General features: G+C 42.2%; 1 protein-coding gene across 1 annotated transcript; it reads right to left on the reverse strand.

Moving 5' to 3' along the window:
* Positions 1-315: 315 nt before the first annotated feature.
* On the reverse strand, positions 316-10395 carry NRSN1 (neurensin 1; the record flags this gene model as incomplete). The annotated part of the gene is made up of 2 exons (XM_081246699.1): positions 316-714; positions 10207-10395. The coding sequence occupies 2 exons, from the start codon at positions 10393-10395 to the stop codon at positions 316-318; spliced, it is 588 nt and encodes a 195-aa protein (XP_081102825.1).
* Between the last annotated feature and the right edge of the window lie 5652 nt (positions 10396-16047).

Consider the following 16047-nt stretch of genomic DNA (forward strand, 5'->3'; position numbering starts at 1 on the left):
CTGTTCAGCGCTTTCCAAGAACACGGAAAATGACACAAAGTCACACTGTATGAGAGGGGAGTTCCAGAGAGCTCCTGGTGGGCACCCAGCAGCACCTCTTTAAGCAGCCGGTGCCTGTGCCCAGGCTGACCCATGGCATCAACGGTCCCCAGGGCCACTGAATGGAATGAGTGTGAGCTCACACACCACACTGCCCACAGCCCAGCACAGCCCTGGGGCAGGTCAACACCAAATCCTTATCATTTCCCAAACTGGCCTGCTCCCTTGTAACACTGGGCATAAATTACAGAGGGGAAGACCGGGCTGGAAAATGTTTCAGGTTGCCGCTATGGGCTGGACATTTTGAACCCTGGACAAAGTGACTGGTATCTTTGTTTCTCCCGGGCCTGGAGCTCTTGTAATGGGCTGGGTGTGGGCCTTGATGTCTGCGATTCGCTCTTTAAACTTTTGCTGAAGGAATTTCTCTTCTTTGGAGTAGCTTTTTGCGAACACCGACATCAGCAGGCACCCTGCCATGGACGTGCCCCCGATGCAGAAGAGCACGGCGCCCGCCAGCTTGCACATGTCAAGGGCTCCATTAAACTGGACAGCGTGCGTGTCCACCATCACGAAATTGGCCTCACCAAAGGCTTCGATTTTGGGGGGCACAAGAAAGCCCACTGCCAGGACAGTCAATCCAAGAATCACGAAGACTGTGCCCAAGATGAGTCCAACCTAGCGAAAGACACAATGCAATAAGATAGAGTAAACCTGGCACTTCAGGTCTCCAGGGTAGGAGTGGCCTTGTTTTCTGAGACAAGAGACTGTCCCCAGTCACCTCTAATTTGTATGAGAAGCCTGCATAATTTTGTAGTTAAAAAAGAAGGTGAAGGAGGACTTTTCTGATTTTGATGCCAACCAGGAACTGCAGCACTGCCTTGATTTTTCCTTTGAGCTTCCTGTTTGTCCAGTGCTTTGCAATCAACAGCGCCCCCTTTGGCTTATGTTGTCTTGTTTGGCCTTGAGCAAGAGAAAAGCAGCCTGGATACCCAGGAGCTGGTGTTACTCTATCCACTAGGCTTTGATGTTCTTAGAAGCTGGCCTGGGGCCCCCATTGATACCATGTTGTTTTGTGGGCACAGTCAATCTTGCAGAACCTCAACATCAGACAAGCTCATTCTGCACCCATGATGAAGTGTGACAAACCAAGGCCACTTCATAATTTTGTCTAAGCGCAGACAAAAACAAGGTTATTGTACAAACCACAAGATTCTGCGCACCTCCCACCCCACCCAATATGAATGACTGCTGCTTCTTTACAGTTACAGTCTTAGTCTCACTCTAGTCCACCCCCTGTATAGATAAGATTTATTAAGATACCCAATCATAGGATTATTCCTGATAATCCAGAGTGAACTCTGGCTCCTGTAGACTTCCCAAACCCCTGCAACCCCAAGTCACCCAACTAAAGCCCACATCCTATAATACATCCTTTCTTACATTCTCTTACTGAAATGCCCAGGAGCCCCTGTGGTGTCATTCTGTCTCACTGTGATGAGTAATATACTCAACTTGTTCAACATAGATGTGATTTCGGCAGGTGGCCATCGACAGTCTGTGTAACTACTCACCCCTTCCCCAAGCAAGTGAAGAAGGAACCATCATTACCAGTTTATAGGCAAGGAAATGTAGCCTCGTGGAGGGTAGGTCACTGCCCCAAAGATAGACAACTGGCAAGTAGCAGAGGATGGGCTAGAAGCCACAGATCTGACCTCCAGGCCAGTGCTCTTTCTCTTCTAACATGTAGCTGTTTGCGCTTTACTTGTGCAGATGTTGAGAAATGTTAAGAGCAGCAGATGGAGATGAAACTGCATTAGCTCAAGTTCTAATAAAATGTAACCCACTGAAAATGGAAAGTAATATACCATTTGGCGGTTGAAGCTCAGAGGCTTGGAATTAACAGACTCAGGCTTGGATTCTAGCACTGCCAACTAGTACTTGAATCATAGAAGGAAAGTTACTTAAATACTCTCATTAATTTTCCCATTTATAAAATGATAAATGATAATAGTACCTACCTCATAAAGCTGTGAGGACAAAACGAGACCATGCCTGAGAGCACTCAGCCCTGTGCCTGCCTAAGTCATACGTTGTAATAAGTAGATACTATTGTTATTATTTGGAAATGTGCCTCTTGTAAAATTATGCTGCATTGGCAAGAGCACTGCAACAGTCACTCAGTACTTGGAATAAAGAACAGCTAATACAGCTTATTTTTTAAACACATTTTTCATTTCCTCCTGTTCCTAATTGCTTTTAGTTAAAATAACAAGGTTGGAAAAATAACCAAATGTATAACACCATTTAATCTTGAACATCTAAAGTATATTTATCTATTTATTTACTGTGTTTCAGGGTAATACACTTTATTAGATAACTTCTTTAGTAGAAGGTTTGGATAATAGAAAACATTTGCAAATCCACCACTCTGACAAAGGGGGGAAGAGAGCTCATATTATTGAGCATCGGTTATGACGTAGGCACTGTGCTTTTCACTTAATCCTCACCAGCATCTTATGAGATGTAGATATTTTTATCCCCATTTCACCTATAAGAAACTGAGGTTTATTAGATTGAAGAAACATAGTTCAAAGTCCACTCTTTAAGCACGTGGTCTCTAACCCAGGTCTGCATGACTTCTAAGCCCCACTCCCCACTTTCATTCTCCCATGATACTTCACCGATTACTATTTTGTACATTACCTCTATAATTTTTAAAAAATTACAATAAAGTTTTAGTCACCATATATGAATGAATTTCCATTATGTAATAGTGTAAAGAAACTGAAAAACCAACAAAAAGAGTCAGTATAATGTCTTCTGAAAAAAAAAAAAAAAGAAAAACTATTGTACATAAGATATAAGTACTGCAGAAAAAATTGGGTTGTAAAATATCACACTTTGGATGGCTTTCTACATTTTTTGAAGAATGGTGTCAAATTCACCTTCAAAGACTAACCGTTATAATATTTAAAAGATGACTCATGTTGGAATATTCTGAACGCACAAACTAAATTAAATATCCATGGTGACATGCTTCATATGTCACTAAATTACCTTCCTCCTCAAGAACTGGTACAGATTCTCAAAAATTGAGGGCAGCAAAAATGTATCCATCTTCGTTTCTAAGGTTCTTAAGAGCAAGGGGGGCCAGGGTGCTCCATCTTCTATTTCTGTCTTTCTGTCCGCAGCAGTCAGTCCAGCCTGTGTCCAATATATATTCCTGACTGATTAACTTAAACCACCAGACTGCTGAATCCGGAGCCAGGTGATTGATTCTCAGAGCAGTCTGTTCCTCAGTTGAACAGTGCTTTATAGATTAAAATCCACTCTTGGAATATCACTCAGAAGCTAAAAGGCAAACCCTGCCTTGCAGATGGCAGAACTCCTGCTCATTTCAAGAACTGGAAAGTGGCTGGCCTCCCCAAGCCTTCTCCCTTTTCCCTGTTAAATCAGAGGATCAGAGAGAGGCCCGCCATCTGTGGAGGGGAGCATGACGTAATGAATAGTATGTAATGCCCAGGATTCTGGGGGTGCCATCAGTGCAAGTCTAATGAGGATCTCCAAAAGATGTGCCCAGAGAGGGACTCCAAACCTGTTCAGACATGTCAGGGAGAGCGTGGGATGGTAGGCATGAAGGGAAAATGCTGGGAATACTTCCCTGAGTGTAGTAGTGGTGAGGAGGGATGCTGGGATATATCCACTTAATCCTGGTACCATCTTGGAGTACTGAATGGAATAAAAGTTTGGGGAGTGATGCCATATGGTATCATAAACTTTGTCTCTGGACACAGCTCTAAGTTGAAGTGGTCCCAGGTCTAAGAGAAAAGGGGCTCTATTAAATAGAGTTTAAGAAATGCAACACAGAGGTTTCTTTTTTAAAGGTTCTAAGAGAGCAAACCAGCTCTGTTTGGAGCCATGCAAAGAGTTGCAACGCTGCTGGGTGAGGGGCTTCCCAGAGTAGCCTGGTGGTGTGGGATGTTAGATGCACACCAATAGGGAGAGAGAAGGGCCTCTGCAGGTGATGAAAAGCAAACTTTAAAGACAGCAGCAAGAGCAGTTTTTGTGCTGTGACTTCTGATGACTCTCTTGACTGTGCGAAGGATGGGTGAAAACCCAGTCCCTGCTGTTGCAAAGGAGGATTGGATGGCGGGGAGAGTTTGGATTCCAGAAATTCTGCAGCTGGGGGCCACAAGCCAGAAGCTGCTGTTGTTTTGACCAGCATCCCCTTTGTGGTCTGTCTGTGAGCTGATGAGATCTGAAAATGCAGTTCACTCCAGTAAGTGGAGCTGGCAGCAGGAGCAACGCAGCTGTTCTGGCAGAGGGGAGGCGGTAATGAGTGGTGGAAGCAGGAACCAGCATGGCAGGGAAGAGCGGCGTGTGGGGGGAGATGGCTGGATGGAGCTAAATGGGAAAGAAGCCTTCTGCGTTAGAGGTGAGATTCAGAAGCAGCGCAGCAGGAGTGAAGACTGGCTTCTCTTCTTCTCCATCAGCCCCGAGGGCTGCTGCCCACCAGGACCTGGGCTCGGAGTGCTGTCACCTGCCGGAGTGACGGCGGATTCTAACTCGTCTGTCCTGACTCTCTTGCCTGACCTGCTTGTAGGGACACTGAGCTTTGCAAAGCAACGACCAGTGCCGGGCTGGGATCAGGTCCTTCCACATATGCGTCACCTGCTACAGTCTCTACAGCCCTCCTTCACCTGGGTAGCAGGATCCTGCATTGGCTCCGCTGCCTTACAGAGGCTTTGTTCCTCCAGCCTGTCAGCACATTCAATCGCTTCCATCTTCAAAACCTATTCTAGAGCCCTGTGTCCTCCACTAGCTACTGCTTGAACTTATTCCTACCCTTGGTAGCCAAGCCTAGTCTTCCACCATTTCACTGAAACCCCTCTCTCTGAGGTCACTGATGACCTCCTAATGGTCAAATCCAATTTTTCTTTTCTTCATTTGCATATTCTGCAGTCATTGATTTTAAGTACTTAGGCTTTCTTAAAACCCTCACCAATGGTTACCCCTGACACAACTCTCTTCCGCTTCTGTCTTTAACAACTCACTCTTAACTTGCTTTGCCAGACACTCTAAAATTATTGGTGTCCCCCAGGGTTCCAGCCCTGACTCACACCTCTAACTCAATATGTTCTCTCTATGGTTTAATTTGTGGCCGCAGTTCCAACTCCCACCTATATACCAGTGACTTCCAAATGTCCAACTCCAGCCTAGATTTCTCTCCTGGGCTGTAGCCCCACATTCGTGACAGAAATGTCCCAAAGGCTCTGCAAAACCCAAATATTCAAAATGGTGTTCCTCTCTTCTTTCCTTCCCAGTTTTTCTGCATTCCTGCCGCCTGCCCATTCACTGAGTCCTGCCTCACATTCGTAGTCAATGGATAATTAAATCTTATTGATTCTGTCTCACAGAATTCTCTTGACTCTTGTCTCTCCATCACTACAGCTACTCTAATGGTAACAGAGCATTATTAACTCTTGCCCAGATCATTGCAACAGCATTCTGATGGTCTCCATGGCTAGTCTCATCCTTTGTCCTTTTTTTTTTTTGCGGTACGCGGGCCTCTCACTGTTGTGGCCTCTCCCGTTGCAGAGCACAGGCTCCGGACGCACAGGCTCAGCGGCCATGGCTCACGGGCCCAGCTGCTCCACAGTATGTGGGATCTTCCCGGACCGGGGCACGAACCCATGTCCCCTGCATCGGCAGGTGGACTCTCAACCACTGTGCCACCAGGGAAGCCCCCTTTGTCCATTTTTCAAGTGTCATCTGAGAATTTTTCTTTTTTTAGATAATAACCTCATGGTTTCTTCTCTTAAGGGACTTCCTTATTCATTTCTAGAATAAAACCATCTCCTTAATATCTAGCAAGACTTTGAAGAGAAGTCCAAGATGTAAGTTTAAACTCTTGACTTAGCTTAAGGGGGAAACTGGAGAGACTGGGACAGGTAGGAGGAGGGTCTTGAGAGAAAAGAGAGGTACCAGCATCATTTTCACTTTTAGTAAGTCTGTGGAGGAAGAGGTCTTGCTTTGTACCTGCCCATTGCTATTTAACACCCTTTGGGAGATTTCTAATATTGGTTGAGGGAAAGGTAAAGGAGGAGGATAACCCTGAGATGAGGAAAGAACGACTGGGCTAAGAAGACTGCTCCCGTTAGCTCATACCTGCAGTACTTCAGCTATCTGCTGCACCATCAAGTAGCAACTGTCTTAGTCAAGGTCAAGTGCAAGGGTGAGAAAGAAAAACTCCACCACAGCCTGTTAGGCCCTTGGGCAGAGGTAGTGGGTGGCAGGGGGTAGGTGGGACCGTGTCACATAGATTTTTGCAGATGTCAGCAGTTGCAGGTAAATTAGCAGTGGCGGAGGCCACCATGCAGTAATCCAGAAGCTGTGAGGCACAGAGAATGTGTATAATACTGTGTGTGTGTGTGTGGGGGGGGGCTGTTTACACCTGATTGTGAGACAGCCTTCCCAAGAAAGCCTAGCTTTATTATCTTACCTTCTCACTGTATTCAATCAAGCAGGAAGGTTCTGGAGAAATTTCTACTTCACAGCCTGCTGAGTCTCTGTGATCTGGCTCTTGTATACATTACCGTGTTCATCTCTCGGCCTTTGTCCTCCACGCCTAACTCTTACCCCAGCCACAGTGAACTCTTGGCATCTCCTGAGCATGCCATCTTCTCTCATGACGCAGCTTCTGTGACGCTCTTCTTTCTGTAGTGCTTTTCTGTTCCTGTGAACTCTTCTGTGGAGTCACTTCCTCCCCAGGCTGCATCAGGTCTGTCCAGTAAGTACTGCAACAACTGGCACAGTGGCTTGTAACAACCTCTGTACACATCTACCTTTCTTATTTGACTGTGAACTCCGTCAGGTGAAGAACAGTGTTGTGTTCACAGCTGAATCCCGGAGCCCACCACAGAGGCTTGTGCACGGTGGACATATAAACGTGTAGAAAGAACAGCATTGTGAGAGCGAGGTTACATCGGTCCATGTGGTAGAGCAAAGTTTCTAGCTCAGGCCCATTTGATTCCAATCCCTGTTCTCATTAAGCCCCTCCTTGCTGCCCACTGCTAAGGAGCTGGCTCAGCGGCAGAGTCCTCCTGAGGCTCTGTGAGCGTGGCCCCCAGTGAGAGACCCACGTGGCCTCAGCAATGCTATAGTGGAAGAGAGGGAAGGGGGAGCCCATGTCTTGAACCACTTACAAGATGCAGATTGAAATGAAAGAAAAAACATAAAAAAGTATCATAATAGAAACACGTGCATAATCAGTGCTTTTCTCTGGGTTGATTCAAAGCACTTCATACGCTCACTGGCATGAGTTCCCTTATATTCCCTAGGAGGAAACCCAAGAATGGTTGGTTTATTCCCTTGGTAGAGGTGAGGTCTCTAAGACAGTGAATTCTTTGGTTTTTCAGGTTGACTGTAGGCTTCTGAGTGCCCAGTCTAGTGTTTTATGGTCAGGATGTAAGTCTAAGATTTGGATTTTGCTGGAATATAATCTCTATGAGGCCGTGGACTTTTGGCCAGTTTTATTCTCTGAAGTAGGTCCAGCACAACAGGGAACAAATACTTCTGGATCTTGTTTGCATAAAACAGAAGAGAGAAAATACTGAAATCTGAATTCTAGGCTTGGTAATTTACTGAGAGTTCTTTATTGTAAATCCTTACCCATGTATTATTTGATGGATTTATAGCTTCACAACTCGTATCACTACTAGTGCTTTGGAACCACTAGCCTTTGCAATATTCTGTATGTCAGTGGCATTTTAGGCTCTTGGCACAATAGACCTGTGAGGCAAATATTTGTTTTTTTGACATAGAGAGAAGCAACCACCCACTTACCTGGGTAAATACAAGATGTGCCAAGCTTGGCTATGTATTTCATTGGTCCAGGCCAGTACGGAGTCATCAGAGGTGACACTTGTACAGAATAAGAAGGCTGGCTTGACCAATTCTAATACACAGTGCCTGACACTAGTAAGATTTTGAATCAACACAGGTCTTGGGTAATCATAGTAGCAACCATATTACCAATATTTTATTTATTAACTAGATTTCCAGTTTTATTTCTGTTTCAGAACTCAGTGTTCCATACAACGTCTGGTACTAGGAGCTAATATATTAAGTACTTATCAAGTGCCTCCCAGACATTGTTCTAAGCTCTTTGCATCTGTTATCTTATTTAATTCTCACAACTTATGTGGCAGGTACTATAAGTATCACCGTTAGAGGCTCATTTAAGGTCAATTAAATTACCCAAAGTTACAGAGCTGAGATTTGAACCCATGTAATCTGAGGACAGAGTCCGTGCTTGTAACCATCACTATGTTACATTGCCTCTTGTTAAACTCTATTGCCAGTACATTGTAAATTTATGTCAGTATCAACGTCAAAGTTTCTGGGATCTTTTGGGGATGATCAGAAACCTCCAAAACACAGAATATTAGACCTGGAGGGAATTCAAGGCATCATCTAAAGCTGTGCCTTCTCAGTAGCCCTTCCTACATCCTTGTCCTTTTCTTGATTTCTAAATGTTGGAACATTCAATGCCCTTTTCTCTCTTATGTCTATACTCTCTTCCTAGGTGATCTTGTCTAGTCTGGTACCTTATATACACTGTATATATCAGCGACTCCCAATTCATGAGCTGAAGTGTATTTAAATTGCTACTAGAGATCTCCACGTGCATGTTTAATAGGCACCTCCAATGTAGCCATGCCAAAGTCAAACTCTTGACTCCCCACCCATCCCACTGCTCTCCTGGTGTTCTCCATCCCAGTGAATTATAACATCATCCACTAAAGAGCTCAGGCTGCAAGTCTCTAAGTCATGCTTGACTCTTCTTTCTTTTGTTTCTAATTTGCCAACATGTCCTGACAGCTTGGCCTTCAAGCTTTATGCTAAATCTGACTACTTCTCGCCATCTCCATTAACACCACCGTAATCTAAGCCACCATTATTCTTGCCTGGATACTTTAACAGCCTCTTAAGTAATCTAGCTGCTTCTATCCTTGCCTTCCTATAATTTATTTTCCGTACTGTAGCCAGAATGATCTTGTTAAAATACTGGTCGGGTCATGTCACTCATCTGCTTGAAATGTTCAGGTGGCTTCCCATGGATCTCAAGGTAAAAGCCAAAGTCCTCACTGTCACCTACAAGGCTCCACACAAATCATCTGTGTCCTGTTATTTTTTCTGAATCCATCACCTGTTCTTTCCCCTCTCTCATTCCTCTCCAACCAGATTGGATCTCTTGCTATTTTTCAAACACACCAGTGTTCCCATTTCAGAGCTTTTGGACTTGCTATTTTCCCAGCCTGCAATGACCTTCAGCCAGGTAATTTTATGGTTTCCTCCCTGGTATTTGCTCAAAGGTCATCTCCTCTGAAAGGCTTTCTGTGATCAGCATAACTAAACACCAGTTCTCCATCCTTCCCTATCCTCTTATTCTGATTTATTTCTCTTCGTAGCACTTGCCACTACCATTCTGTGGTGTGGTTTATTCGTTTATGGTCTGTTTCCCACGATAGATTGTAAGTTCCTTGAGGGCAGGGACTTTTTCTTCTCCCATTTACCACTTTAATTTCTGGTACTTTGCAACTTGGCACAGAGTAGGTGCTCACTAATTATATGCTGAATGACTGAGCTTATTGTCTGGTGAGGCTCCTTCCACTTGAGGGAGCTGAAGCTCATAAAGCCTCATGACCACATATCCAGGAGAGGCAGAGCTGGCAGACTGACCACTGTATTGTGTCTCAGTATTAACTCTTTGTAGTATCCAACTGTTTTTTCTAATAAGTATTGTAAGTTGTCAACTGATACTTAACCAAACCTTAAGGGAGGCTGAAAGCATGTTTTGCCTTTGGATGGCTGTCATAGTTGGTGAATTTAGTGGCACATTAATAACAATAGCAAAAATAATAATTAACGATGGCAATTATATCTATTTATGTTTAACCTGCAAATCAACAATTGTGCTGTGTGTAGAGGCTTTCTTCAGCCCAAGGGTTATAGTCTCCTTTCCTAAGGAAGAAAACTGCACTTAGTGTCACTGAGAGGGATGCACACACAGAGTCCCAGACTTCTCAGTTCTCTATTGCTGAATTATTTCCCGTATCAAATGACTTCTCCACTTCCTGAGTTAAACACATGCTCTTTACTTACCTTCCAGAATACTGAGCTCCACCTGTTAGGTGATCTCTGGATCTGGAAATCATCCTCATACTCCCAGATGGAGGTGGTACAGTCCTCATAAAACTGGTGCAGGTACGACCGGACTCCATAGCGCTGGTACCCGCCCTCAGTAGCAGCCTGTGCCTGCTTGGACCCACAGACGTTGCTGCAAGAACTCATCCTTCCCAGCTGGAATGACAGCACCCACAGGCATCAACCACATGAGTTCTGGCCTCGGTATCAAAAGGCAAATTAAAGGTAAGAACCAGGCTGAATAATGTCAGCCTGTTTGAACAATGCTCTTTTCTGGCAAGAAAAGACACGTTTAAAGACCAGCCTTTCTGACCCAAGCTGCTCTTCTCTACTGAATGCAAAATTATCCCAAACACTCAATAACTAGAACTGGTTCTCCATAAATGAAACGAGACACAGCTCACTTAGATGATGCAAAAATTTAAGCAGGAAGCATATGAGAAATGGCAACAAACCAGCTGAGATTTTCACTGTCTTGACAAGAAATCTTTAATCTCTTAGAATCCAGTAGTCTTTACACTTCCATGTTAAAGGATTAGGAAGGCACTCTCACTTGGTGTAGATGGAATTTGTCCTGGACTGTCCTCTTAAATGCTTAACCATGTTCCCTTGTGGAAACTACATGGTGTTACGTAGCTATTTGAAATTTTGCCTTCGGATCTCATGTATCTTGCTCTAACAATTGTCAAGTTGTACAGAAGCTTTATTAAAAAGTTGCTGAGCAACTTACGCTTCCTGCTTTATCACAAATGGCTTGGCCAATAATTGATACCTCACTGACTCTAACTCCAGATATTTCAGGCATTATTTATGGATACATCTGTCCACGTGGGATGCTAGAGCCTAATGTAGAGGGTAGACCTACCTTTTACTATTTCCCATTAAGTGTCTACTATAAATAAAAAATGCAGAGAATTGTTTAACAAAACTAAGCTCTGGGTGGGTTGTTTGGGACTCTGCCTTCTTCAGATGGAAATTTCAACTTGATCTGATCTAATTTGACCTTAGAGGCATGTGGTTAATAATTCATGGTAAAAAAAAAAAGGAATTACTGAAGGACAGAAATTTTGGTGAGTAAGAGAATTCTCAGTTATTCTGTTTGTTCTTTGGTTTTCTGATCTCCATATAAGCAGATAAATAGGTAGCTAGAAATGTGAAATACTTTTTTAGATTGTTCAATTATCCTCTAGATGGTTTTCCCTGTGTGGACATAGTTTTAGACTCTAGACAGTTTTCCCTGTCTCAACATGACAAAGCAAGGAACAATATAGAAGGAGAATAATTTTCCCACTGACCCAGGTTCTCAGGACCTGTGCTATAATCCAGGCAATAAGAAGACATATTAAATGTTTCCAATTACTTGCCAAGAAACCAAGTAGTAATGTTTACCTACAAGAAAAACTTAACCTAAAATTCTAGCAGGTGTTCCTGTGTGGCCACTTAGTTTGGTTGTATAGAATCATGGGGCTAAAGTCAAAGTTGAACCCAGGGACTCACTGTCCCATGACCACAAAGTGAACCCTTAAGAATATCTTGTAAATGTGTGCCCTCAGCCACAAGTGGGTTTTGGTTAGAACATGTGGTCAAATTCAGGAAAATAGGGCCCTGACCTTAGAAAAATGATGCAAACTGGTATAACTGATGGTGACTGATAACCTCATCTTTTAAAGTGTTGGTCAGTGTTACATTTAGTGCCTACCTCCTAGTGACTTCCTCCTGTCTCAGGTCCAGCTACCATCTAAAGAAATCACCCACGAGGAGAGATCAGGGAAGGAAATTTTTTGTTGTTTTTTTGCTTTTTAACATTTCAGAAGGATATTATTTCTTAAAAAAAATCAAGATTTCAGAAGGGACTTTGCCTGATTAGAGCCGCAGTGTCTGATGGACCAAATTCTTTTGTTAACCTAGTTTTCATATTTTAAATGCTAGGATGATCTCTTCAATACCTTTTATTTAATGCTTACACAAAGAAGATGATTAATAAGGGCCCATTACTAGTGATATCCAAGTAGAATAATTTTAAAGGCACTTTCTTTTAAGACATTCTAATAAACTTTCAGTCAAGGGGAAATGGGGTTAGTATTACTAAGTCTGCTTTGTCACTGAAGAAACTGAGGCAAAGAAAAATCATCTGCTAAAGGTTATATCATGAGTCAGGGAGCAGATGAAAGACGACAATACAGTAAACAGGAGTATAGATTGAATCATATATTTGCATAATCAGAACCAACTCATACAAATATATATGTTCAGGTTTTCAATAAAGCATTGGAGACTTTAACATGAAAAAAGGACAAAATGATATGATATGATAGGAATAAAAACAACCCCTCATAGCAACAGTAAGAGTTATCTTCCTTAGATGCTAAAATCATTCTTTCTCAGGATTTAGCTTTGGTGCAGAGCAGGACCTTGTAACATATTGTAGTCATTCCCTGCACTGCTTGTTTCCAGCACACTAGGTTAAATGTTTCTGCTTTATAGGACGAGACTCAGTAGTCCAACTTGGTTAAACACAATATAGGTAAAATCATAAAAGAGATAGAAAATGTCATAAAACAAATGCTTTTGAGCCTGAGTGATAGATGGCTCTACTCTAAGTCAGAATGGATTTTTAGTGACGTTAGACACATTCCAGAAGAGAAATCCCAACACATCTTACTCTCTCCTCCAGGCATACAAAGTACAAGAACACGGCCTGCGCTGTGATAACCACACAGAACAGAGAATGGGCTCTAATGCTAGTTCTTGATCTACAACTTACTGGTTTTGACATCTCAGGTAAGCTCAGTAACCTCTCTGGGCTATGGTTGCATCATCCTTAAAATAAGATGGCTGGACCAGATAACCTCTAATTCCTTCTAGACATAGATTTTTCAAGAGTCTTTGGCCATGAATTTACAGAATGAGTCGATTATTTTTGTCTGATAAACAACTGGGCTTAGGGATTTCCCATGTCCTCCCATGCTCTCAATGATTGATTGTCAGATTGCTTTATTATAGTGTGCATGAAGCTTTAGTTTAAAAGAGTATATAAGCTACTAGTTGGGTTAGTTACTTGGTATTCAGTAGACTGAATGGTTGTGTATTGTTTATTTGTTCAATAAGTTATTTTAGTATAGTGTACATTGCCTAAAATAGTAGTCCATGGGGGGGTCTTAGAGGTTTCATACATCTTTCCAAACATATAATTTGTTGGAATTCACTGTTAGAGAAGACAGATCACTTGGTAGAACATGTATTTTAAAATACAACATTTTAGAGTAGAAATTTTGCACTTGCGAAATCTCAACAGAGAGTTACATTCCTCATAGGTAACTTTTTGTCCCAATATAGAAAATGTTAGTTATTTGGAATCTACTTGGTTGATTGACACCTCCAGTATCATAAAGAGGATACATGAGATCATTTCATAAAGTCACTTTAAAAGCTGGGCAATGAGTATACGATAAACTAGGGTTGAGAAGAAAGGGAAGGTATGTGCAAAGGCGTTTCAGCTTGCCTCAGCATTTATTTAATGAGTAAGGTTTCTTGAGAATTGTGGTGTTTGTGTTTCAATAGGTGTAGTAGTGGCAGCAAAAATAGTAATGTTAAATCTATGGCTGCTGTTAGTGATGGATCCTGAAGGGGCTCCTTTCTTGAGAGAAAGACTTAACATCCTAGGAAGTACATGCATGGGGGGGAGGTGAGTGAAAATATTCTCCAGTATTGTATTTAAATGAGTCCTTGTGAGTTTTCATTTTATAAACATTCTGGTGGAGCCTGTTGCATCTTCACTGCCAGCGTGGCCATGGTGATGGAGCACAAGCAGCATAAGTGTCTGGTTACTTGGTCATCTATGAAGGGGGAATTGTTTTCATTTTTCCTGAAGGACCTTATGGGTGCTGATAAGTGAGGATCCATCCATGGTTTTCTTCTTTTTATTATTTGTTTATGGTATCTATTTCAACCGCATGCACAGTTATACATTAAATGGATATTCAAACCCCCAAACTCTTCTGAGAGGCTTTCTACAATGAGCATAATAAATATCAGCCCTCTATCACTCTCTATCCCCTTGTCTAGATTTGTTCCCCTTCATAGAACTTGTTATTACCTGATCCTCTGTTATGTGGTTTATTTGATGGTCTGATAAGACCTTGTACATGATAAACTGTAAACTTCACCAGAGCAGGGACATTTTCTGTCCTGTTTACCACTTTGAAATTTCTTGGCACAGAGTTCCAGATGGGTTGGTGTGGATGATGGCCTGAGTGGTCCTTGATTTTTCATTCCTCCCTTCCTTTGGTGTTTTTAAACCACTGGTTATATGCCAGATTACGTGACACGGTGCTTACAAAGATGAGTGGGGCACACATTTTGCTCTCAGTTGACTCTTGGGTTAGAAGAAGAAGCACTTCTGAAGCAGTAAGTGCAACAAAATGGGCACCAAAATGAGGTATTTGCAGCAGGAAGAAGTATAAATGCTGAGAATCCCTTGAATGATTACTCTATTCAGCAAACAAACCCATGTGTGTGTTACCATGATCTGTATGTGTGCTACTACACTACAGTATCAGTTTGTTGGAAATTTGAATTTCAGTCTAATAGAAGCAGTTACTCTTTATTTTACTTGAAAAATGTTCATAACCATGGAAATAGAAATAAGGCTTTATGCCTCATGAAACCTTAAGAATACCAGAGATTTTACAGTATTTGTCTTCATGGTCTCCTTGAGAGAAGAGAGGCAGAAAACTGAGGCACAAAAAGGATGAGTGTTTTCCCATGGCTCTATGTGTGAGTCAGTTGTGAAGCCAGGCACAGGCCCTGTTCTATTTATTCTCTTTGAAAGATCACTCAAGTTTTCATACTGCTTTTCTCTCCCATAAAATCATTCTGAGATAATGAGAGTGAAGTTCCCATTAGAGACACTTTTCCACAGGGCCAGTGCTGCAAGGTATAGGCGCATAGCTGATTTAGACCATTTATCCAACACTACACCAAAAGGTCAATTCGCTTAAAAGAATCAGTTAGACTCAAGAGTGGATGCAGGAAGGCATGAAAGCCTGCTAACAGCTTTTTCATATTTAAATCAGGCATTCTGGAATTATATAAGCATAACCTTAAAACCTGAAAATGTATTTCTACCAGTGAACCATTTCAGAGATATTTTATTGTCCTGGAATAGTGGTAGAGATTGTGGCTCTGCACTGTGAGTTTTTATTTCCTCTAAGTCAGTGGCTATGCAGCCACTTTTATAATTTTTAAAAAAGGGGGTAATGATACGCAGTTATCTTATTACTTTGCCCCTTTGAGATGTACTTTTAAGTAAGGTAAAATAAAGTACAAAACCGCAATGAGAAGAGAAAAAGAACCCATATTCTCTTTAAACCTCTTCTTTATCGATGTGCAGACCAGAAGGTGCTTATGAATTTACATGTGACAAGGTTTGATTCTTACCTTTGAAATCCTCCTCTTCCTCTTCTTGTTGTTTACTCTTTGACCTTTCCTTTTAATGGCTCATTCTTCAAACCTATTTAAGAACAAAAATCTCTGCAGAATGTGATCCAGATAAAAGTCTAAACTTCATAAGTCATTTTTATAACTTGTAAAGAATCATTTAATATTGACAAAAACATTGACAAAGGACTTCCTGTTCAAGAGCAAAGATAGTTTTTTCATTTTTACAAAAGTATAACATATTTTATAACTTTTTTTTTTTTTTTTTTTGCGGTATGCGGGCCTCTCACTGCTGTGGCCTCTCCCGCTGCGGAGCACAGGCTCCGGACGCGCAGGCCCAGCGGCCATGGCTCACGGGCC

Source organism: Mesoplodon bidens (assembly GCF_964165515.1).
Source record: "Mesoplodon bidens genome assembly, chromosome: 10".
NCBI classification, from domain to species: Eukaryota; Metazoa; Chordata; class Mammalia; order Artiodactyla; family Ziphiidae; genus Mesoplodon; species Mesoplodon bidens.